This window comes from Carassius carassius, chromosome 2 (genome assembly GCF_963082965.1).
Source record: "Carassius carassius chromosome 2, fCarCar2.1, whole genome shotgun sequence".
Lineage (NCBI taxonomy): Eukaryota > Metazoa > Chordata > Actinopteri > Cypriniformes > Cyprinidae > Carassius > Carassius carassius.
In genome coordinates this window covers 25041742-25068416 of record NC_081756.1, presented here as the reverse complement: position 1 = coordinate 25068416, position 26675 = coordinate 25041742, and the positions used below count along the sequence as shown (strand labels likewise).

Sequence of the window (26675 nt, the reverse complement as noted above, 5' to 3'; positions counted from 1 at the left end):
TTAATGAATATTAATATGAACAAATGTTTGTAGGGTTCTTGAGATGTGTGTGTGTGTGTTCACCTTTGGCATGGGGAAACGGAGCTGTGCCAGTTCAACCTCACCTATTAGTGGTACAGTGATCCTGTTAGGCAACACCATGTAAGTGCTGATAATATCCTGGATCATGTGGTCTGAAAAGCCACTGCCAATGAAAAAGATTTAAATGAAATTTTCTTGAAAGTACAAAAGTGGTGATGTACATCTGGATATTAACAGAGACAATTTATAAGAGACATGCCACTTCCTCAATCCTCCATACAACTTTATAAGGAAAACCAGTAACGGCAAAGATGGCGGTTGTATGCACATGTCCCTGCCCTCCTGATCTAAATTAGTTTGTTTACTATTACTTAGTGTTGTCTTATAAGTTAGAAGTTGCAATTAAACAAAGTCTAACTGATCTTCAGACAAGAGAAAAAAAAGAAAGAAAGAAAGAAAGAAAGAAAGAAAGAAAAAGAAAGAAAGCAGAACAAAGAAAACAATCCTGTACCTCCCGGAATGTATTGCTAACCACAAATACCACATTTAAACACTGACTTGCTGACTAAACCAAAAATCTAGCAAAAGCCAAAGATCATCTGACACTGTTTATTTAAAGGGGTCATATGATGCGATTTAAATTTTTCCTTTCTCTTTGGAGTGTTACAAGCTCTTGGTGCATAAAAAAGATCTGTAAAGCTGCAAAGACTGAAGTCTCAAATCCAAAGATATATTCTTTGCAAAAGTTAAGAGTTAACCACACACCCCCAAAACAGCTCATTCAAACACGCCCCCACATCTCTACGTCACTATGTGGGGAGATTTGCATAACGCAAAGAAAGAAGGCATAACTTTGATTCTTGCTGTTGCCACCGCTGCCATGTTATGGAGTCACTGTGTGTTTCATTGTGAAAGCGAAGCTACTTTGTTTGGCTTTCCAAAAGAGGATACAACTAGAGATCAGTGGTTAAGTTGTATTTACAACACTGTTCCAAAACAGTTCAACCCAAATATTCAGATGTGTGCTGCACATTTTATCAAGGATTTTATGGTTTCCTGAATATTTCTGACTCACAGCCTGTAAGTATCTTTTTTCTATATTTAAATAATTTGCCAATGATTCAAACGCAAGTTTTGTGTATTGCAGCGCTTGTTGTTTGTTCTTTCTACGATCACAAATGGAGACATGGTTTTATGTTTAAGCAGTGAGACACAATGCAACACGTAAAAAGACAGTATAAGTCATTATAATCAGTAATTATGTCCCCACTGGATGCAACAAACGCTTCATGGGTTTTATTGTTTTTGTCTCATCTAGTGATTTGCAGATCACGAACAAATCAATTTAATCGTATCTTCTAAATCAAAATCGAACTGAATCGTTTAAAACTGTTCGCGTCTCCAGTATGCACTAATCCACAAATTACTTCAGTTATTTGTTTTATAAATGTGCCTGACAACACCCTGACACAAAATAAACCAATATCCCTGAAAATAGACTGCACCATAGACCAGCTCAAACCTGGTCTAAAGTCTGAAGTCAATGGCGCAATATTTTTTTTTGTTATTTAAAGATCGCGTTGGTAGAAAATGCACCTCTGGGCGGGTCCACAGTGTGCGTTGACTTTGCTTATTAAACACAGGGATGCGCATCACACAAACATGCCAAATATTAAAAACAAAAGGATTACAGCGTAAAATAATATTATTGTGTTAGGCAACATAAATATAAAAATGTAATGATGGATAGTCATTGCGTGTATTAGAATTAGGCTATTTGCAATTCAGCCTATTACTACTTATAATGATGAATGAAATTGGCTAATTAATTGAACAATCGTGCCAATACACACACATATAGCATATATTAACCGACTCATCGCGCTAACCTTTGGTGGATTCCTGCTTTTCCCGTAGATGATCTGCACGCGATTTAACTTTGCGCATGAGCAGATCAGTTTCTTCGCTTGAGAAGCGTTCAGCTTTTCCGCAAACAAATTCCACCATATAAATAGCGATCCGTCACAGCGTGAGCACATCTCGCTCTTAAAGGGAATGGGAGATGACACTCTGATTGGTTTATTGAACGTTACGCCCATTACTTATTAAGAGAATAGGGACAACCCATTCCAAAAATATGGACACGCCCTGAGTGCACATGCGCCGTGCACTTTACACTTTGTGTTTAGATCATTAAAATAGGGCCCTTGGTGTGACAGTATATATATGCATCTAACTGGCCTAAAATATAAGCCTAATCAGGAGGAGAAGCAATGGAGAGGAAACACACCAAAGCAATAGTGCCATTTTGAGTTTTTTGCTGACATTCCTCAGTGCCCCCTCTCTCTTTTTAAACATACTCCTGTCTGTGTTGAAAAGGATGTAGTTTTGTCAGTGCCGCCTTGGGTTTCCTCAAGTCACACAAACACAGCCAAGTAGGCCTGGACGTACTGTACAGAAAAATAAATCATAACTGCCATATTCTATATATATATATATATATAGAATGAATATAATAAATATATATTTATTATAAGATTTGAGTCTTATGCATGCTGATCTCTTACTGTATACAAACAGCACACACCACATTAATTTGGATGTTTTTGTAAGTAAATGCATAGATGGCTAAACTAAAAATAAATAAATGAATTAGTCCAAGTCAACTTTAGACAGTAAATAACTATTTTGTACAGTACAAATATTATGTATTATATTATTATAGATTACAGTATATTGTATAGTATTGTGTTTTTCTGTTTTTAAAATTTAAGTTAATCACAAGAGCAATTACTCATTTTGAGCATGGATGTAGTCAACACCAACTAGTTTTCATTTTCATTCAACAAAACACCTCTAGTTCTATCAAAAACGCAAAGAAATTAGAAAACAACTGAGCAAAGGCATGTATAACAACAACAACAACACCATTAAGCAAGCACATTAAGCAAGTGTTTTTTATTTATTATTCACCATAAAAAGAAAATAATCATGTCTGCCATTTTATGCAATGAATACAGTACTTTCCCTTCCAAAACATTTGTTTTCTTTCCATTTTAAATGATTTTACACTGCAGCAGGGAAATTTCAAAAGCCAGACATTTCAACTTATAAACAACCAAGGACACTTCTAAAAGGTAAGAAAGAAACATTAACACTTTTGTGCATTGTTGGCATACTTATAATTCAACATACAAAAATAAGCTTCAAGCTAAAACCAGCTGATCCGTTCCCTGGAACCCAGCTCATCTACACAATAATGAAACATGACACTCGACAACAGAAAAAAGAATGCTTAACCAGACTGATGCAGATATGAGTTGCAAACTATGAATTCATGACAGAAACCTCAAAGCTTGTTCAACACCTAATATTATGTCCACATCCGAGTTAAGCGCGTGCAACTACACTCAATCATATTTAAAAAAAAAATATATATATAAATAAATAAATAAAGAAAGGTGTTCTTAAACCCCTATGGCCATCTAAATAACCAATAAGAGCTTTGGATGGGGGATGGCACAGGCAAATGTATGATTTCATGAAGATAAAAGACTTGATCTTCAAAAAAAAAACCTCTTTAGTCTGATTTATTTATTTACGTACAATCCTCAATTTATCTCTGACAGGGTTTGACTTCCTGTTTGTTGTTGGCGGCTGTACTGCGTTTGAGCTCACTATATTCTTTTCATTGACTATTTTTAACTCAAAAATCAATTTTATACATCATCGTTTCCGTTTATATAACGTGTGAATATATCCTCTATTGTATTCTACAACAAAAACAATCAGAGCGCCTCGCTATCACTAGTTTTATTTTGATCTCCCGGGTCCGCTATTAGCTTTTAGCCCGTTAGCATCAGCGGCGTGGTTGCAGCTAACTGCGCTTACATTGCTAATACTCTATTCACACACATTACCACTGCTGTACTCACTGTTAGTTGCTTTAATGGCGGATGAATGTCTCCACTCTGTGCAGCTCGAGCTCGAGGCCGTGGGAAAGCAGATTCGCGACCTGGAGGTGAGGCAGGCCCAGCTGAGAGAGCGGAGAGCCGCGCTGGAATCATCCCGGGCTGACGCTCACAAGTCCGGGGTAAGTATACAGCGATCTGCTAACAGTCCCATCACGTCTACTCCGTGTGTTTCTCTGCACAGGCCCGGTGCACCCAGGACGCGATCTTCCCAGATGTCCTTCACTGCGACGCCGGGACACCACGGACCCTGGGTGCATCCACAGCGGAGGACGCGAGCCAGGTCCCGGGCGACGACTTCTCCCCCTCCTGCCTTCGACATCTCCATCCGGAACCGCTTCGATCCCCTCCGCAAGACAAGTGCACACTCATTGTTTGCCTGGTGCTCGTGTTCTCGATGTTTCTGCGCAGATACCCGCGATCCTGAAGGCCGACAAGAGCCCCAGAGCGGTCGTGCTTCACGCCGGGGTTAACGACACCACGCTGCGGCAGATGGAGACGCTGAAGAGGGACTTCAGCAGCCTGATCGAGACGGTTCGCAGCACGACGCCCGCGGCGACGATCGTCGTGTCAGGACCACTGCCCACGTATCGACGAGGACACAAAAGGTTCAGTAGACTTTTTGCTTTAAATGAATGGTTGTTGTCATGGTGTAAAGAACAGAAACTGCTATTTGTTAATAACTGGAATCTTTTCTGGGAGCGTCCTAGGCTGTTTCGCGCTGATGGATTACACCCCAGCAGAATCGGAGCGGAGCTGCTCTCTGACAACATCTCCAGGACACTTCGCTCCATGTGACTAGTAAGACAATTCTCTAATAACTATTATGATGAGTTTTGTTCCACCCACTTAAATGATAAAAGTACTTGCCCTGTAAAAACTATTAAGACTGTGTCTGTTCCCCGAATAGTGAGGTCAAAATATAATGTAGGATCTAGAAAAAATCTTATCGTAATTAAACCAGAAAAATGTAAAGTAAATGAACAAAAACCATTTTTAAAGTTTGGGCTCATAAATATTAGATCACTCACACCCAAAGCAGTTATTGTAAATGAAATGATCACAGAAAATAGTTTTGATGTACTCTGCTTGACTGAAACCTGGCTAAAACCAAATGATTATTTTGGTCTAAATGAGTCTACTCCACCAAACTACTGTTATAAGCATGAGCCCCGTCAGACTGGTCGTGGCGGAGGTGTTGCAACAATATATAGTGATATTCTCAATGTTACCCAGAAAACAGGATACAGGTTTAACTCTTTTGAAATACTTCTGCTAAATGTTACACTGTCAGACATGCAAAAGAAGTCTAATGTATCTCTTGCTCTGGCTACTGTGTATAGACCACCAGGGCCGTATACAGAATTCCTAAAAGAATTTGCAGATTTCCTCTCAGACCTTCTGGTTACAGTTGATAAGGCGCTAATCATGGGAGATTTTAATATTCACGTTGATAATACAAATGATGCATTAGGACTTGCATTTACTGACCTAATAAACTCCTTTGGAGTCAAGCAAAATGTCACCGGGCCCACTCATCGTTTTAATCATACACTAGATCTAATTATATCGCATGGAATCGATCTAACTGGTATAGATATTGTACCCCAAAGTGATGATATTACAGACCATTTCCTTGTATCGTGCATGCTGCGTATAACTGATATTAACTATATGTCTCAGCGTTACCGTCTGGGCAGAACTATTGTTCCAGCCACCAAAGACAGATTCGCAAATAACCTGCCTGATCTATCTCAACTGCTATTTGAACCCCAAAATACACATGAATTAGACAAAATTACTGACAACATGGGCAATATTTTCTCTAATACATTAGAAGCTGTTGCCCCCATCAAATTGAAAAAGGTTAGAGAAAAACGTACTGTGCCATGGTATAACAGTAATACTCACTCTCTCAAGAAAGTAACTCATAGTCTTGAACACAAATGGAGAAAAACTAACTTGGAAGTTTTTAGAATTGCATGGAAAAACAGTATGTCCAGCTATAGACAGGCTCTAAAAACTGCTAGGGCAGAGCATATCCACAAACTTGAAAATAACCAAAACAATCCAAGGTTTTTATTAAGCACAGTGGCTAAATTAACAAATTACCAGACGCCACCGGATTCAAATATTCCACCAACGTTAAATAGTAATGACTTTATGAATTTCTTCACTGATAAAATAGATAACATTAGAAATACAATAGCGAATGTAGATTCTACAGCGTCTAACACTTCAGTTTCATCCATCGCACCCAAAGATAAACTGCAGTGCTTTACAAATATAGGACAGGAAGAGCTAAATAAACTTATCACTGTATCTAAACCAACAACATGTTTATTAGATCCTGTACCCACTAAATTACTAAAAGAGCTGTTACCTGTAGCCGAAGAACCGCTTCTCAATATCATTAACTCGTCGTTATCTTTAGGTCACGTCCCAAAACCATTCAAGCTGGCGGTTATCAAGCCTCTTATTAAGAAACCAAAACTAGATCCTAGTGTACTGGCAAATTATAGGCCTATTTCAAATCTTCCATTTATGTCTAAAATTTTAGAAAAAGTTGTGTCTGCTCAATTGAGCACCTTCCTGCATAAAAATGATCTGTATGAAGAATTTCAGTCAGGTTTTAGGCCCCACCGTAGCACAGAAACTGCACTTGTTAAAATTACAAATGACCTGCTTCTTGCGTCAGATCAAGGCTGCATCTCATTTCTAGTCTTACTTGATCTTAGTGCTGCGTTCGACACCATAGATCATGACATACTCATAGATCGATTACAAAACTAAACAGGTATTCAAGGGCAGGCTCTAAGATGGTTTAGATCCTACCTGTCCGATCGCTACCATTTTGTTTACTTAAATGGGGTGTCATCTCATTTATCATCAGTAAAATATGGAGTGCCACAAGGATCCGTCCTAGGTCCCCTTCTATTTTCAATATACATGTTGCCCCTTGGTAATATTATTAGAAAATACGGAATTAGCTTCCACTGTTATGCTGATGATACTCAGCTATATATCTCAACGAGACCAGATGAAACTTCCCAATTATCTAAGCTAACAGAGTGTGTTAAAAATTTAAAAGATTGGATGACAAATAATTTTCTCCAATTAAATTCGGATAAGACAGAGATATTAATTATTGGACCAAAAAACACCACACAGAATCTTGTAGATTACAATCTGCAACTAGACGGATGTACTGTTACTTCCTCTACAGTCAGAAATCTGGGTGTTACATTGGACAGCAATTTGTCTTTTGAAAATCATATTTCCAATGTTACAAAAACTGCATTCTTCCATCTTAGAAACATTGCCAAGCTACGAAACATGTTATCTGTTTCTGATGCAGAAAAGCTAGTTCATGCATTCATGACCTTTAGACTGGACTATTGTAATGCAGTTCTAGGTGGTTGTCCTGCTTCGTCAATAAACAAGCTACAGGTAGTCCAAAATGCAGCAGCTAGAGTCCTTACCAGGTCAAGAAAATATGATCATATTACCCCAATTTTACAGTCTCTGCACTGGCTACCTATTAAGTTCCGTATCAGTTACAAATGATCATTACTTACCTATAAGGCCCTAAATGGTTTAGCTCCTGCATACCTAACTAGCCACGCTACAACCCATCACGCACCCTAAGGTCACAAAACGCTGGACTTTTGGTAGTTCCTAGGATAGCAAAGTCTACTAAAGGAGCTAGAGCTTTCTCACATTTGGCTCCCAAACTCTGGAATAGCCTTCCTGATAATGTTCGGGGTTCAGACACACTCTCTCTGTTTAAATCTAGATTAAAAACGCATCTCTTTCGCCAAGCATTCGAATAATGTATCTCTTAAATTGTGAGTGTAGTTGCATCTGCATTTTTATTCTTTAGCTTGGGTTAAACTAATTTTACTTTGTTGGATCAGCAGCTATGCTAATGATGTCTCTATTTTGTTTCTATGTTTTGCCATGGGAACTAGGATTTACACAAGCTCCAGTCTGGATCCAGAACACCTGAGAAGAGATGATGCTGACTCTCAGAGGACCCCAGATGATCCTAACCTTGAATCAACAAACAGAACTAACAATTATTGCTACATGTGTGACTGCATCATATAATTACTATTAATTAATAATATTGATAGTTCATCTAGCTGACTACGTCTTGTATTATTATTATTATTTTTATTTTTCTAAAATCCTGTCAAACGTGCACAAACTACTAGCTACTACTAAATATTGTAGAAACATAATTTTCTGTAAAGTTGCTTTGTAACGATTTGTATTGTAAAAAGCGCTATACAAATAAACTTGAATTGAATTGAATATCTCACTTATTACATCCTTTCTCTATATTTACCAGAATATATTTTGTTTCCTTTCACGCTATCATTACACATGCCTCTAGTCTGTTTTTGCCCAAATTGCTTTCTCATCTCTCTTGTCAGCAACACTTGACATTTAATCTCCCAAATTCTGTGATAAAAGGCAACTTCATTGTGATTCAATATCTTCAATTATTCCTCTGTAATAAAACACAATACGCTGAGCAGAAATTATAAACACCATAAAAAATAAAAGAAAGAATGACAATCATAACTCTCTTATTGATTTTCTTGCCAAGCAGATGAAGTTCCCCAAACATATTCATAATTCAAGCATAGTGCTCTCTGAGGCTACAAAAATCACCCAAGTCCTAAACAGTGGGACACCACGGATATACAGCACAGAATTACACTGCATTTGGGTATTATGGTTGCTCACTCATACACCTGTGTGTGTGTGTACGCGCACAATCAGCACAACCAGAAGTGCAACACTCGTTAATCTATTCCAACTAAAAGACAGTATAATATAGCAACACATTAAGGATCTCTCTAATCTGCCATTACAGAGAACACTGAGAGGCTATTGAGGCTATTTGAAAACATTGTTTTAGTTAATGCATCTGAATAATTCTTGGGGGAAAAACTGAAAAAAATGTGTACCTTTAATCTAAATGCATAATGCATACATTTAATTATTCTATTTTAATTGTGAATACATTGCAGGACAAAACAGTAAACATTATTCAATATATATTTGCTGTATTTGAAATGAACAGAGCAGGTTGAAACATAAGGGGTTTCTTCAAATCATTGCCTCAATTAATTTGATTTTGTCTGTGTCGAAGCCTATGCATGATAAGGGTCATATATTAGATCTGGTTATTTCATTTCATCAAGTCTTTCAGTCACCAATCTGCAAATCGATGGCTTCTGTCTCTCTGACCATAAACCAGTATTGTTTAGCTCTGTCCTCAACACTCCAATGGTTGACTCTATGCCCTGTGGTGGCAAAACTTCCCTCTGTAATCTCTTCTCCTGCTATTTTGTATACAGATGTGTTTACTAGTTATGCTTGCCCTATCATGTCTTCCTTGTTGGACTTGTCTGTGGATGAGCAACTACATTTTATAAATCTATGGACAAAAACCAAGAGGCCCTTAAATCCAAACAGAACCAGAAGCCTAACCAACATAATAATAATAATAATAATAATATTTATTTTCTATAGCACAATTAAATGTTACTTTTACAAAGCGCATTACATGACTAAATAAATCAACAAAATACACCATACGAAAATAAATAAATAAATAAATAAACAAGATGATCAGAAATGCACTCAAAATGCATTTAAATTAATTAATTTAAAAATAAAATAATATAAAAATTTCAAGTAAAAGCTATCCTAAATAAGTTTTAAGATTAAAAAAGGGATTTTGCTTGCCTTGTCTCAATAGGTAAAGAGTTCCATAGTTCAAATCACAGGTTATATAAAATGCTTTGCACGAAAATAAATTAAAATAAGTTAAATGAAACAAAGACTGTTGTCTTAGTAAGTAAAGATTCAATCCATTGTAGGAAGAAAAAAAGTCACTTACTTAAGCCCTGGAATGTCCAATATATTAGTGAGGCCTGTCCAGTTTATGTCCAAAAGCTGAATGAAAAAGAGAGAATCAATCATATACTTAAACACACTGCTAACATAGAGAAATACAGGTATATCTGTTTAGAGGGGAAAATGAGCACAAACCCGATAACGCAAAAAGAAAAACAATAAAATATGTCTGAACATGCCTGAGGCTGTAATTTGATATGAACATGGATGTCAAGTTCCACTCTAAAGCCAGCACATAAATAACAAAACTATGTACTGTTCCCTTTCAAGGGAACTTCGAACTGCATCCTTTAGGGGTCGCTATGGGGAACGCCTCGTCGTGACCCGTGTCTGAAGCATACAATGAGACACCAAGAAGTTGGCTGGCGACAGAGAGGAGACGTCCTCTCTTAAATTTCCCTCCTTGCCATCTAAGCCCCTTCAGGATATATATCTCACTTAAATGGCAAGGCATACGCAGCACCAGGTCAGGCTGTGGCTTCATTGCACACGATGGCAGTGCTTCAAGCATATCAGGCTGATCTGTTGAAAGACCTGGATAAAGGCGAGGGGCCTTTCCCCAATCAGGTAGCTGAGCTGCGCCGCACCAAAGATCTCTCTCTCTCCGTGCTACCAAGCAGGCCGCCTCCACCATGGGCAAGTCTATGGCGGCCAAGGTGGTAGCAGAGAGACATCTGTGGGTGAACTTGGCAAATATTGGGAAGAAAGAAAGGGGCTCTCTTTTCAATGCTCTGGTTTCACCTTCTGAACTTTTTGTTACCTCTGTTGAGACGGTAGTCGAGAAGTTCAGGGAGGCGAAGGCGCGTTCAGCAGCCTTCAAACATTCCACGAAGGTCCAGGTCTGAGCCCGAACAACATGGGGGTCCTGGTCTGTCTCAGTCTGAGGATCAGAGACGGGCACAAGGGCTAGTATCACAGCTCGTGCTCCTCCCCCACCTGCGTGTAGGGGTAAGAGGAATCGCGGGTCAAAGGGAGGTAGGCAAGATCTAAGGGATGTGGTCCAGACAAGGCATCAGTGCTTTCGTCCGAATCAGAGCGATACTTGAGTATCTACTTATTCCCTTCGGGGGTTTTTACATATGCCCTTATCTTCCCCTTCCAATTCCCTAGAGAACTTGGCAACCAACAGCATCAGGTGAACTAGGCAATTCCTTCGCCTCTCTGATGCGCTGAGGTTTTGGCAAGCCGCTCCAGCATTATTACCATAGATCAAGTGGATGACTCTCAAACATATTGATTTTGGGATGCACCATTCCATCTATGAGCTGCTCTTTCTGAGTGCCACGAGAGCCCCTTAGAACGGTGTCTTAAAAATCCATGTTATGGTAAGTGTGCAAGTGAAGTCTTGCGCACTTTCTGAAATTCACACTGTGGTAGGTTTGCACGCTAGTTCTCTGTTTTCTTTCTAAAATCCTTTGCGTGGTTGTTTTGTGCCCTTCAAGCAGTAGCCCCTGTGTGACAGGCCAAGACTTAGTACATTGCTAAGCTCTTGGTCGTATCCCTTTCCTGTCATGCTTCAGATGCAAGCTTTAGACGAAGAAGTGAATGGCATGTTCTCAAGCCTATTTATTCTATAGTCGCACCGGTAGTGATATCAGGGGCTGTCACTGGCCAACTTGTTGGTGTTTTTCCATTTTATGCTTCAGACACGAGTCACGATGAGGCGCTCCCCATAGCGACCCCTAAAGGATGCAGTGTCTTGTTCCCTACTCAGGGAACCATGGTTACATTCGTAACCTGAGCCGTGTTACTGTGATGAGAACAATCAGTGTCCCAGTGTGCCAGAAGTTAAACAAGAAAGATAGAGCAAAGGATAGAAGAAAATAAAGCACAGAAATAGAAACCATCCATTAAAATGGGGATAAAGGCAATATAAAATTTTTCTTTTAGCCTCTTTCCCTCTGTGAATTTGTTTCAGTGTCGCCCACACTGCAGTGGAATATATGAAGAGAGGCCACCTCTGCAGTGTATCACAAACTACAGTCAGACCCAGAGGTGGGTAGTAACGAGTTACATTTACTTCGTTACATTTACTTGAGTAATTTTTTGGGGTAACGAATACTTTTCGGAGTATATTTAAAGATGGGTACTTTATACTCTTACTTGAGTAAATTTTTGGGGGAAAATCTGTACTTTTACTTCGTTACTGTGGGCGACGCTCCTCTCGTTACTTTATCTTAATGTAATAAATGTTATAAATGCTTCAGTTTGTTCCAAACGCGCCGTCTACTTTTCTCTGGGCAATGAGCGATGCCCATTCGCGAATGATTCATTCTTTTGAGTCAATACTGTTCAAATGCTTGATCAAACCAATTGGCAAACGAGTGAATTGGTTCATGAATCAGTTTGAATGAGTCGTTCAGTTCCCTGCCGCACGCGCTGAGCATCTGAAGTGGTTCACTCGGAGTTGTAACGTTTAAGAACAGAAAGAGCGTTGAAAACGTGGCTGGAACTGCACTGAATTGAAATCTGCAAAGGTTATTATTTGCTAGCGATGGAGATCCTTATTAGATGAGCACCGCGTGTGCTGTCTACTGTTTAACAGGTAATAACTTGGGCTACATTCGATTACAGTACACGATACCACTGTGACATTAGTTTGTTGTACGTGTGTGGCTTATAACAGAGGGGAGTCAAGTTGAATGCAGCTTCCAAAAGACAAAAAATAGCCGATTAAGATTTTATTAATTTTAATACAATCACACTGGTGTAAGTCAGCTGCTAAATTCAGATCTGTGATCGCTTGCTGGCGCTGAGCCAGAGATAGATGCGTTTATACCGCGCTGCGCATTATAACAAATCACACATGATTCTTTTGAGCTTATTAAAGCATTGGCCAATCAGAGGTGTTCAGATGAGTCATCACTAAAATGCCGGTGCTTCCTTCACTCGCTCGCGGACTGAATACCTCTTTCTGGCGAATTCTCTCGTCAGAAACAACAAAGTGCAGATGTGTGTACGAATCTTTAATTAAGATATTGATTTCACAGTGCAACAGTTTCAGTGATTTTAATGGGAGTTTCTGAGAGTGATTGAAATCTAGACTGTCAGTGAAAATTATCTTTAATAATGTAAATGTTATTTGCTCTCTTTCTGAACAATGAAAGATTAGTAGCAATATTTAAATCACATTAACTTTCAATGTTAAATTCACATTTAATATAAAGTCAGTCGTATTAAAAATATGTTATGGCATGACACCTATATCTGTTACTTAAGTAAACAGACAAGCTTTTATAATAAATTACATAAATTGGAGTAAAGGATGATGAAATATATACATTTATACACACACACATACATTACATAGATTTTATCTATATATCTAAATAAAAATAGGCTCAGTATATATGACCCAAAGTAACTAGTAACTAACTACTTGAGTAGATTTTTTATCCGATACTCTTTTACTATTACTCAAGTAACTATTCAAGACTAGTACTTTTACTTTTACTTGAGTAAATATTTCTAGAAGTACTTTTACTTTTACTTGAGTACAGTTTTTGGGTACTCTACCCACCTCTGGTCAGACCGCAGGACACTGGACAACTCACAATGGACTCAAAACTCATTCAGTTTTCCTACACCTTACTCATTCAAGCCTTCATTCAGGAACAACAGCAAAATGTGAGCTATAAATCAGGCTGAACTGTGATAACCAGCTGTGAAATTAGCCCTGCTACTAATCTGGTACTGAAAGACTAGAATCTGGGTCAGTGACGCTGACTGGCTGCCACTGCTATACACACATGGTAGAGCTGTTAAGATAATTTTATGCTGTTTAGCAAACCTTTAAATAGAGCCTCAGTCATTCAGTTTTGCAAAAGACAAATGTCTTTAATAACTTTCTCTTCCTTTACAACGTTTTCTTCCAATTATGCAGCAACTTTGCATCAGTTGTATTCCCCAAAGTTCTTATATGTGTTTATGCCATTGGATCTGCTGAATTGATTGAGCATACCCTCCCTTGATTAACTAACCTCACGTCAAATGTGTCTCAAAAAATGATCAAATATCCTTTATAGGCTACTAAAGGTGACTTCATAGAGTGTGAGAAAAAAGATATAGTTGGTCAAGGACAAACTTTAAAGCAATAGAACTTGGTGGTTTTAGGAGCACATTAAAGGGACAGTCCTCCCCCCCATATCATCCAAGATGTTCATTTCTTTTGTCTTCAGTAAAGAAATTAAGGTTTTTGATGAAAACATTCCAGGACTTTTCTCCACATAATGGACTTAAATGGGGGCCAATGGGCGGAAGGTCCAATCCTTAGCTTATCCTTCAGGGACTTATCTAGCAAAACAATTGATCATTTTCTTAAAAAAATAAAAATGTATATACTTTTTAACCACAAATTGACACCTTACATTAGCTTTGCGTTGCACAAAGTAATAAAGACATGGACATCTTGGATGACATGGGGGTTAATACATTTTCAGGAAATATTTACTCTGGAAGTGAACTAATCCTTTCATGTTGTTCCAAACTTGCATGGCTTTCTTCTTCTGGCGAACATTAAAAAATATATTTTTGAATATAGCACAATTAGTAACTCACTGGCTTCTTTAGGAAGAAGAGGGAAAGAGCACCAACCAGCGGCATATTCCCCAAAAGTGGCTCAAGAATCACCCGCAGAACTCCATGTAACTGTCCATACATGCAGTCAAGAACATACATAAGAGAGAGAACGTGAGACAGACACATCACATTAAACTTCAAAACACTTGTATGGATACTAGAGGTTTGGTGTGTACCAACTAATGCAATATGAAATATCCTCATTTAAATAAACTAAATAAAAACTGTCATTAACCAGATTATATTAGTGAAAGTATTGCTTCCTTAATTTAGAACAACACACTTTATCCCTATCAGCCTAGGAGTCCTTAAATCGAAAAAAACGGAATTTTTCTAAACTGCATTTTTAAAAAAAGTCTTAATATTTGCTCATTTATATCTCATGCAAATTTATTTTGTTCTAAGGATGGGCATTTCTTTTTGGAAAACAAGAAAAAGATTTCTGGTGTGAGATGGCAGTGCTGTCAATCTAACCACTATGCACCCCAGGCTGATGATGAATGTTTCAGCATCTCAACACTGATGCATTTATTGTTTTGCTTCTGACAGCACTCCACAGGCTCGGTGATAGACATTTCACATTCACAACAATCACTACAGCTTTGAGCAAAAGAATTAGAAGCTTCTGTTTTGAACAATCATTCATTACCAAAGAGCTGCTAATGAGAAAAAATAATTCAAGGGAATGTCCTGTCTCAAGTAGTCCTTTAAGGAATTATGATATGTGGAAGAGGTTAAACAAGATCAACCCTTGTATAAAGGTGCATCTCAACAAATTATAATGTCATGGAAAAGTTAATTTCAGTAATTCAACTCAAATTGTAAAAAAATCACGTATTAAATACATGCAATGAACACAGACTGAAGTAGTCTTTGGTTCGTTTTATTGTGATGATTTTGGCTCACATTTAACAAAAACCAATTCACTCAACAAATTAGAATACTTCATAAATCCCAAAAAAAATCAGTGAATTGTTGGCCTTTTGGAAAGTATGTTCATTTACTGTACTGTACATGTACTCAGTACTTGGTAGGGGCTCCTTTTGCTTTAATTTGCATGGAGGTGATCAGTTTCTGGCACTGCCGAGTTGGTATGGAAGCCCAGTTTTCTTTGACTGTGGCCTTCAGCTCATCTGCATTGTTTGGTCTCTTGTTTCTCATTTTCCTCTTGACAATACCCCATAGATTCTCTATGAGGTTCAGATCTGGTGAGTTTGCTGGCCAGTCAAGGACACCAACACCATGGTCACTTAACCAACTTTTGGTGCTTTTGGCAGTGTGGGCAGGTGCCAAATCCTGCTGGAAAATGAAATCAACATCTTCTAAAAGTTGTTCAGCAGAAGGAAGAATGAAGTGCTCCAAAATGTCTTGGTAAACGGGTGCAGTGACTTTGGTTTTCAAAAAACACAATGGACCAACACCAGCAGATGACATTGCACCCCAAATCATCACAGACTGTGAAAACTTAACAGTGGACTTCAAGCAACTTGGGCTATGAGCTTCTCCATCCTACCTCCAGACTCTAGGACCTTGGTTTTCACATGAAATTTAAGACTTGCTCTCATCTGAAAAAAGGACTTTGGACAACTGGGCAACAGTCCAGTTCTTCTTCTCCTTAGCCCAGGACAGACGCCTCTGACGTCTGTGGTTCAGCAAATTCCTTGACATGTCTGTGTGTGGTGGCTCTTGATGCCTTGACCCCAGCCTCAGTCCATTCCTTGTGAAGTTCACTTAAATTCTTGAATCGATTTTGCTTGACAATCCTCATATGGCTGCGCTTCTCTCGGTTGGTTGTGCATGTTTTTCTTTCACACTTTTTCCTTCCACTCAACTTTCTGTTAACATGCTTGGATACAGCACTCTGTGAACAGCCTGCTTCTTTGACAATGAATGTTTGTGGCTTACCCTCCCTGTGAAGGGTGTCAATGATTGTCTTGTGGACAACTGTCAGATCAGCAGTCTTCCCCATGATTGTGTAGCTTAGTGAACCAAACTAAGAGACCATTTTGAAGGCTCAGGAAACCTTTGAAGGTGTTTTGAGTTGATTAGCTCATTGGCATGTCACCATATTCTAATTTGCTGAGATAGTGAATTGGTGGGTTTTTGTTAAATTTGAGCCAAAATCATCACAATTAAAAGAACAAAAGACTTAAACTACTTCAGTATGTGTGCATTGAATTTATTTAATACACAAGTTTCACAAATTGACTTGAATTACTGAAATAAATGAACTTTTCCATGACATTATAATTTATTGAGATGCCCCTGTATATTAAGTGCTTTTTCTGCCTTATTCATTATAAAATAAAGTGATTACCATGGTGTATGTCATAGCTGATAAAAATAATAATGTTTTTCTCATTTGTTTTATTCTATTACTATTTTATTGCTTATTTTATTATTCTTTTCAATACATTTATATTTCTTTTTTATTTGTATGTCAGGTACTTTGAATTTATGTATGAAAGGTGCTTTATAAATAAACTTGTCTTGCCTTACTCACTAGTTTGAATTTTGTGACAGGTAAAACACAGTATTACAAAGCATTTAATTATATCATTGTAAATATTTTACCAGTGACTAATTATTTTATGAGTGCTCTAAAAGCCATGAAATGTGCTATTTTTTTTTTCTGAAACTGAGTGTCTATGCACTACAAACGGTAAAAGGGCATTTTAGTATTTGGTTACACGCCTCTCTATAAATACACACACACCCTTTCTGTGAAAATAAAAATAGGCTCCGTTCTACAGTCAACTGGATTCTTTCCAAGGAACATGTGGTTGCATCATATTATAGGAAAGTGCTTCCTTGTATCAAACAAATTAACTCTCTGGCCTTGGCTAAGATAATCCATTGGGTCATGGAGACAAACTCAATGGAAGATGCCACATAACAGAGCTGCTGTTTATCTGTTATGAACAAATAACAGTGCAATCCTACTGCTGTATGTGGTACAAGAACAGATAATTATCACTCTAAAATGTTTTATGAGAATATATAACAATATACCTGTATACTTTTGATCCCTGCTCTACAGTAGTACCTTTTGACATCCACATCGATTTCAGTATTTCCAACATAGCTATAAAAGAAAAGACAAATATTAAAACCTGTAAAACAACCAGAAAGTTAAATAAAAGATCTAAAGATGTCAGCATAGCATATTTAATGTGAGATCACCTGATCTGAAGATCCATGATGATCTGCCGTCTGTCCACGTTCTCAGAGTAAACTTTGACCCCATTGATTCTGAGAGGCTGTGACAGAGATGAGCACAGATGCCTCGTCAGAAGGTTGACATTTCTTTAACCAGCATGCACTCCTCCACAGAGCCCTGACAACATAAACTATTTCCATCTGACAGGTGGTCAGCTTTTCCAAAAGGTTTAAACTTCTTCTTACATCAATCTTCCTACTCCTGATGTAATATATAGCTTTTTAGTGTAATGTCTCTTCGTCGCAAAGTTGTTAAGCAATGTTTTATCTTTAAAAAATATGCAATACCACAAATAATATGCACAGTATTTGAATGAAACACAGTTTTCTGTAGGGAAATAGAACACTACAAAACAAGAACAACTAAATGTCTAGGTGATGAACTACACTAAATATAAATACATAATTATTAATGTATAAATATAAATAGTTACTACAGAAAACCTTCTGTGATGGAGTATAATAGCATGACCTTGAATTGTTAAAAACACTGCCATTCTGTACTTCCACTGTGCCTATAAATATATAAATACCTTACACAATATATAAATATATAGCTAAAATATTTCTATAAAATGCATTGCCCCTATATTGAGTTATATTTAGTGAATGGGCTAGGCAATGCCTACTGATTTCTTTCATTTAAAAAAATATAATAATTATTAGGGACAGTGGTGACAGCTCAGGAAATAATGGGTAGAAGACCTGGAGGCTTGTTGTCTGTCTGATCAAAACCACAAAATGTGGTCTCGTGGATTAACTGCTAAGCCATGCTGCCAACTGATGGAATTCGTTTTCAAGATTACACTGAATAACTGGATATGTTAAATCACAAGCTGACTGAGATGCAAACGAGCCAAAAAAAGGTGTGTGCAATGTTGATGTCTAAAGTGCCATAAAACAAAATCCAGCTTGACTGATGTTAAGTTGAAATTGATGTACACAAAGATTTATGTTCTCTAATAGAATTCACTTTGTGAGCATTTAAAGTTCATAGGCAGTGAGCATGCATACCTGATCTCCAAGATCAATCTTGGTGAAGCTGAACGTACTGAGGTGGGCACTGGCTTCTTTGATCGATGGCTCGATTGTTTCTTTAAACAGCTTCTCCACAAACTGACACACGTAAGGCCACATCTGTTTCACTGTCTGAAAGGCAAAGAGTGTATCTGCTCAGTACTATGCAACTGAGTAAACTGAGGCATCTTCTGTTCCTACTGCTATTGACTTGAGTATGATAAATAAGCTGGTCTGAAACTCTTTAGTTATCAGAAAAGTGTTGTTTGATACTCTCTTGACTACATTTACTAAAAACAAAATCTTGCAAAATATATTTTTTTCTACAACAAGGTTGCGTGATACAAGATTGAGAGTTTCCAGAGGCCTGAGGACGTGTTGTGACTTGACTGACTGTAAATACTCTAGGCATTTTAGAAACTATTCTTCAAGACAACAGAACAGGTAGACCCGCTGGTACAGCACAAACAGAATTAATCAAAACTAAATGTAGGATACCGTGTCTGAAAGAAAAGAAATAATGTCAAACTTTTGAAATAAGTTAGTGATGTAGACAGTCAAATAATGAAAAAATGTTTTTACATTGATATAATGTACATCACATTTATGAGCTTCAAAATGCATGTGTAAAAAATTTAGGTTGTAATATTAGTATGACATAGTACAATAAGTGTTTTTATCCTTCTCAGTTTTATCATGTTTAAAAACATCAGTGATTCTGCAGTGTTTCACGTAAATAGTTTTGCATGATTTAGAAAGTTGCAGACATACTTTGCAGAAGCATGAGGCCATTCAGGTACATAAATTACGCCGCTGGTCAAAATTCCAAATAAATATTCAAATCAGGCATGTTTTATGAAGACCGGGAGCCACTGAATGTATATGTAGAATGAATATTATAAAAAGCCACTGATTTTGACACAGAATGTGAAAATGGTTGCTATATGTAGTGTAACATGAGCAAAGCACACTGGATTATAGCACCAGTGTGTAACCAATGAGAGCGAGAAAGAGAGAGAGGGCAAGAGAGTATCAGATTATTAGAGTGCTGGATGATGATTACTTAGAAATTATGAGGGACAGGCAATTAGTACCTAATAATTCTCTCACCTTATTTAGCCACTCAACTCGCTCCACATCTGGATAATGAACCTGGTGGAAAAATGTATCATATTAATAAAACAGAGAGGGAACAAGACTTCTTCTGTAAACGTGCTGCAGTGTGTTAGAAGAAACCCCTCTGGCTATCACACACACACACGCACACAAACACACACATTCACCCCTTTGGTCCACAGATGGCATGAAAAATAAACAGTCAATATATTACAAAATAAAAAAGACTTTCTGTCTAAACATGTGAAAGGTTATTTATAAAAGAAAATGGCACCCATGTGCATTCTCTTCTTTCCTTTTACATCAGTTTTATAATCATGTCTATAGGTAGAGCAATAGGGGCAGCTGTGGCCTTATGGTTAGAGAGTTGGACTTGTAACCCGAAGGTCAGAGGTGCGAGTCTCAGTGCTGGCAGGAATAATCAGCGCTCTCTTCCATTCTCAATACCAATGGCTGAAGTGCCCTTGAGCAAGGCACTGAACCCCAAATTGCTACTGGGCGTGTGTGGGTGTGTGTGTGCGTGCGTGCCCGCACTTGGATGGGTTAAATTCAGAGCACCAATTCTGAATATGTGTTACCATACCTGGCAAATGTATGTGTGAGTAAGTGTTACCATACCTGGCAAATATGTTACCATACCTGACAAATTTCACGACTTTCACTTACATAGGATCAACGAGTGTAGCTGCAGTTAATCCCTGCACTTTTTTAATGTCTCAAGCAGTACCATACAATGAAAGTCAATAATGTCATTGCGGTCCCGTGTTGTTTTGGACCCCACTGACTTTCAATATATAAAAAAAGTTTCTTCAAAATATCTCCTTTTGTATTTTACAGAAAAAAGTAAGTCAAACAGGTTTGAAATGACAAAGGTTATTATTATAAGTTTATTATTTTTGTGGCCAATAAAAGATTCAAGTGTGAACTGGTCACAGTCCTGAACTGACCCACATGCACAAAAGAATAAAAATAACTTCACAATAGCACTGTCATTCAGAACTAAATCTGGAGGTCACTGAAGTCCTTTTATGCATTCATTTATAAAGTGATGTGCAGCAGAACCCAGCAAATTCGTGAGCAGGTGAGAGGTAGAACAAGGATTAGGAGAAAGACAGCAAAGTTTTCCCTCAGTTTCCCCTCAACTTTAAGAGTTGTAACCATAATACATATTACATACTATAACAGCTCATTTGTCTCTTCATACCTTTGCAGCTTTCTTCCATATTCTGGTGTGTAGGCTACAATCTTTGCATGACTCCTGTCAATGCAGTATTCTTATTAAAGAATGTTAACTCTGAGTGACATAAACCTCGAATGACTTACATTTAAATTACATTTACATTTAGCACACGCTTTTATCCAAAGCGACTTACAAATGAGGACAACAGAAGCAATCAAAATCAACAAAAGAGCAATGATATACAAGAGCTATAACAAGTCTCAGTTAGCTTAACGCAGTACACATAGCAAGGGCTTTTAAATAATATAATAAATAAAAAAAAAACAGATATTACAGAAAAAGAATCGAGCAAGCTAGTGTTAGATGTATTATTTATTTGCTTTTGTTAATTTTATAAAAAATGAAAAGAAAACAGATAGAATACAAAAAGATTAGAAAAAAAGATTAGAAAGCTAGTTATACACACACACACACACACACACACACATATACATTATATATATATATATATATATATATATATATTAGAATAGAATTAGAATAGTGAATGCTAAAGTTAGAGGTTTAAATAAAGATGGAAGAGATGTGTTTTTAGCCGATTCTTGAAGATGGTTAAGGACTCACTCAGCTGCTCGGATTGAGTTGGGGAGGTCATTCCACCATGAGGAACATTTAATTTAAAATCCGTAAAAGTGACTTTGTGCCTTTTTGGGATAGCACAATCAAGTGACGTTCACTTGCAGAATGCAAGCTTCTAGAGGGCACATACATCTGAAGTAATAAATTTAGGTAAAGGGTTGCAGAGACTGTTGACTGTTGATACTGAAGTGGAACTGCAAATCATCCTGTATGTGACTTATGACCAAAAGTGGCCCAAATCAGAACCAAAAAGAATCCATTTCATGTGGTTTGTGGTGTTCACATTGTTATGAAAACAAAAATAGATCTTAATCTATTAGCAATATATATATATATATATATATATATATATATATATATATATATATATATATATAATTTGGGCCATTTTTGCAAAGTCAGTTATGTTTTTTTAGAACAGGACAAAACATCTGATATGTGGAAATAGATCTGTGCATTAGTGTGAATGCAGTCTATTAAAGCTGCTAGTGTCTATGATCTCATCAGGAATAATCAAATGGCAATAACGCTGAAAAAAAAAGAAAAAACCATAACTATGATTATCTGCAAACTTTCGATACTTTCAAATACTGAAAGTGCTTTTTGTTTATCACCCCCCCTCTTATTATTTTATATTTGCTTGTATGTTTTGAAGCTATATTTACTTTTAATTCTTAACAATAATTAATTATATATTAAAAAACATAATTATTTAAAAAAGTAGCCTGCTTATATAATTTAATAAAAATGCACAAAATAAATTGGCTATAATCGTGATGCATTGTGATCGTTGACAAATCGTTGACATGATAATCGTAATCGAATTGAATTGAATCATGAAACCAGTGTCGATTCACACCCCTAATGTAATTTCACATCTTAAAACTAAACATTTTAAATTATAAAACAAATGCTACACACAAGTGAAACAAATGTGTAGGGCACGTTTGAATCTCATCACAGTGGTAACACAGCTGCAAAACCATAAACGCTTCTCTCCAAGACATTAAGCAAAAGCTGAAAGGAAAATCTCAGGTAAGTCACATCTGGTTACATGAGAACACAACACACTCTTGGCCTGAGAAGACACTGCATTTGCGGCACCTATAAAGCTAACCCCTTCTGGATATGTCCTATAAAAGTAACATCTTTACAGTAATCTCAAGAGGCAAAAGTGGAGGTGTGTGACTTCCTTCTGTAGTGCAATTACTATGAAATTATTTAAATCGCAAAACAGTATTGGTGTAGCTTTGAGCAGAGTACCATATATGACAGCACAGCACTTTTCTCAGCAAGCCGTCCAACTGACATATATATATATATCAATCAGGGCAAAAAGGTCTGGACACAGCTAGAGCTACTACGAACAGCACTAGACTTCGGCTGTCAGTCAAATGAATATTGACTATTTTGTTTAGTATTAATGATATGTTGGAAAGACACTGAAAGTTCCCATAGTAACTCTGTTTCTATGGTCACTAGAGATCTCGGAGGATTTCTCTTCATTGACAAGTCTATAGACAGATATCTATTGGAATGTTCCTTTTTAAAAAAAAAAACATCTGGCTAAAGATGAGACTGTTGAGACTTCAGAGTTGCCACAGTAAGGTTGAGATGTATAGATAGACTATAGCCTAGATTCCTGACAGTGACATAATTTGATGAGAATCTGATAATCTGTGATGTAAATGGTTTGTTTTCCTATATATAGGCATACTGAGAGCTGTCATGTGACATTGAAAACTGTATTTAAAATTACAATTTTTGTTAAATGCAAGAATATATATGTTAAACTATGTAATGCATTTTGCTAGACATTAGTACAGCAAGCTTGACTCTTATAGGCAAGATAAACAACATGTTTCTTTAAGACATGCAGTTTAACACACAGAGAAGTGCATCTTTCTCATGCATCACACATTTCCCAGGAACCACAGAGAAACTGGACAAACAAGTCTTGAGTGTTTCAGAAAATACATCTTGGTTTAAAAGCATGGCACCACAAAATGTTAATAAATCACAGAAACCGTAACGCCTCTGTTCAGAAACATTTTCTTAAAAAAATCTAACAAAAAACAAAACAAAACAACAACTTCAAACTCATCAACATAAACCAGTTAAACAGAATTCTAATCTCACACAGACAAGTTGACTCATGCCAGAATGTAATTTGATTAAGGCTTCGGAGCAGTTGAAGTCTAAATGAAGAGATGGAAGTGGGGGCTTGTGAGTCCATGTAAAAATGTATCTGATAAATGACTAACACTACACAGACAAGAAGACTGTATGCATTACATGCAAACATGACACTTTGGAAATCCATGATTGGAAATTCCATATTGACTCACCACTAATTTAATAATGGTTTCATAAATTTAAAGGGGTAATCCACCCCAAAATTTATGTCATTAATCACTTACCCCCATGTCGTTCCAACCCCGTAAAAGCTTTGTTCATCTTTGGAACACAATTTAAGATATCTTAAACTGTGTTCCAGAGACGAACAAAGCTTTTAAGGATTTGGAACGACATGGGGGTAAGTGATTAATGACAACATTTTCATTTTGGGATTGAGTATCCCTTTTAATAAATCATTTCTAACATATCCCTTTCAAAAAACTCAACATGGTTTCACCAGAAAGTACAATCCTCCGATACCATCTTGAGCTAACACTTCCATCATCTAGCACTTCCATTTAAAATGGTGGTGGTGGTCGTGGTGGGGGGGGGGATGGCAAAGATATAATCAATTGTAAATCTACTGTCTTTCATAGTAAAATGTATCAATTTGTAGTCTTTACTTGCACAATTTTTTATTAAATTAAAACTAAATTTTAAAAAACAGTGATTCACAATAAAATTACATATAATGCCATTTTCACCATATGGTAAGGTAATTGCAATTAGCTACTTAATTGTTATTTACAGTTTTACATGCTGCACATTTTTATGGCATTATTCTGTACAAATGACATTTTTATAGAATACAGACTGCAGCACACCGAGTCCTCATGTTCAACTACACAGACAGACCTTGGTTCAGTCCCTTCAGGTCCAAATATCTCATTGCATAACATATATTTACTTTGTTGCACTTGGCTTTTGATTACAGCCTTGATGAGCAGAAGCTCAAGATAATGCTTATATGCAAGATAAAAATAGAAAATTGGTAGAGACATAATTAGGAAAAACACTGTTCACCTTCACAGGCGAAAAGTCTTGTTCTGCCTTAAGTCTGACAGCCTGGGATCAGCTGAGATCCAAAGTTAGTTATATTTCAAGCACTCAAAGAGTTTGCTGAATGGACAGAAGAACATTGAAAGCAAAAAGACGTCCGAGTTTAATAAGCCTGAATGAACGAAATATCCTGTGTTTGTTTACCAAATGTAAAATTGTAAACAGCATTACCACCCACAAAGGCCTAAACATATTATATGTCATTATGCTGCCATGGACACCTAACCACATAACCCATTCTGTCTTTTTAGTCCAGCTTTGGGGATGGACAGTTTTATAATTTATACAATAAAAATAAACTTCCTCTTAATTTTCCTGTTTTCTAGTGTGCTGACTGATGTGTTGTAACACGGTAAACCTTATCAATAAGAGGAGTTGAACTCACCCATGAGGGTAACTCAGTTGCCTCCAGCTCCTGTTTAACCGTGTCCTCTTCTTCCAAAAAAGAAAGTGCTCTATTCAGCCTAGTGTTCTTACACCTCGTGTTTCTCTTCCAAAAGAAAAATATCGAGAGTGCGATTAAGAGCCAACTGAAACTGAACTCAAAATACCCCAAGACATATATGGGGAAGATAATGACGAAGGTCTTGGCGAACTGCAGCCACGTGCGCGTCAGTTCCCCGGTGCAGGACGCGGGGTCCTGGCTCAGCTCCGCGGGCGACGAGAAAGGGATCTCCCCGCTTACGGGTTCAGTTTGCCCGCTGTCCTTTTGTCCCGAGGCACCTGCTGTTTGAGAAAGATTTCCGCGCACAGCCGTCATTATGTCCTCTGTCACAGTCAGACCGGGCGAAATGTTACGCACGGCTGTCAAACGTATACATTGTGCTTCAATGCAAAAGCTTCGAGATTAAACACTTCAGATCATCCAGTGGACCCGTGCACGCGGTACACTAAGGTTTAAGTACAGTAGGATGTTTTCACGTTAGTTTGCCCGTACACCAGTCCATTTTGATGCGGATAGTGGCTCGCTTTGATTTGATCTAGCTGTGTATAACTTAACAAGAGCCTCTGCTCGTGTCCCGTCTGACCTGCTCTTGCTGCTGGCTGGTGCTCTCTGTAGTGTTGGTTTATGCCAGCTGATCTCTTCACAAAACACACACACACACACACACACACACACACATACAGCGGCTCTCAGGAGGTCCTTGAGCGCAAACTCGCCACCCTGAGCCGAGCAGCTGCAGATACACAAACAACAACGAGGCGTCGACAGCCAAGATACTCCCAAGTGTTCAAGCTTAATTAAAAAAAATAACAGGAAGCTGTTCGTTTCATATTTTCTGATAGACTGTTTGTACCAAAATTCGCTGTCTGTTTATTGTGTCATCCTCCCTGTTGTACGTTCATTTAAAGTTTATTCTTTATTTATTTGCTGCTTTCAGTAAACTAAGCTGAACGCACGGAGGACGACACAAATAAAGTATATCATAGACATATGCTGAATTCTTAAACTCGTACTATTTTTATATCTTTTATTTGTATATCTTTTTTATCCAGTAAGTGGTTCCGAATTTAGCAATAGATAAATGTATTGAACGCTTTTTTGGCACATATGCCATAATTATTTGGAAAACATGGATGATGATATAAAATACGTCAACATATTGTACTAATTTATTTTTAACTAGCCAATGACTGTAGATATGTGCAAGTGTATAGTACAAAGCAAGCACTATTTCATATTTTATATATTGTGTGCTGTCACATTTTAAACGTCTTTTTAGTTGGAATTTTCGATTATTATCTAAATTCGACAGTGTTAC

At 37.4% G+C, this 26675-nt stretch overlaps 1 protein-coding gene across 4 annotated transcripts in view; it reads right to left on the bottom strand.

Moving 5' to 3' along the window:
- LOC132107222 (extended synaptotagmin-2-like) overlaps positions 1 to 25955 on the bottom strand; it is a 33478-nt gene extending 7523 nt beyond the window's left edge. For 2 of the 4 annotated variants that reach the window (XM_059513463.1, XM_059513469.1), the window contains exons 1-9: positions 25820 to 25955; positions 25298 to 25788; positions 19851 to 19892; positions 18738 to 18872; positions 17688 to 17764; positions 17517 to 17589; positions 14484 to 14573; positions 9910 to 9965; positions 64 to 184 (exon numbers count right to left, since the gene is read on the bottom strand). In XM_059513463.1, the coding sequence (XP_059369446.1) occupies positions 64 to 184; positions 9910 to 9965; positions 14484 to 14573; positions 17517 to 17589; positions 17688 to 17764; positions 18738 to 18872; positions 19851 to 19892; positions 25298 to 25672 (969 nt within the window). In that variant the 5' untranslated portion in view covers positions 25673 to 25788; positions 25820 to 25955. The remainder of the gene's footprint in view (positions 1 to 63; positions 185 to 9909; positions 9966 to 14483; positions 14574 to 17516; positions 17590 to 17687; positions 17765 to 18737; positions 18873 to 19850; positions 19893 to 25297; positions 25789 to 25819) is intronic. The other 2 variants (XM_059513476.1, XM_059513483.1) reach the window with 1 other exon arrangement.
- Between the last annotated feature and the right edge of the window lie 720 nt (positions 25956 to 26675).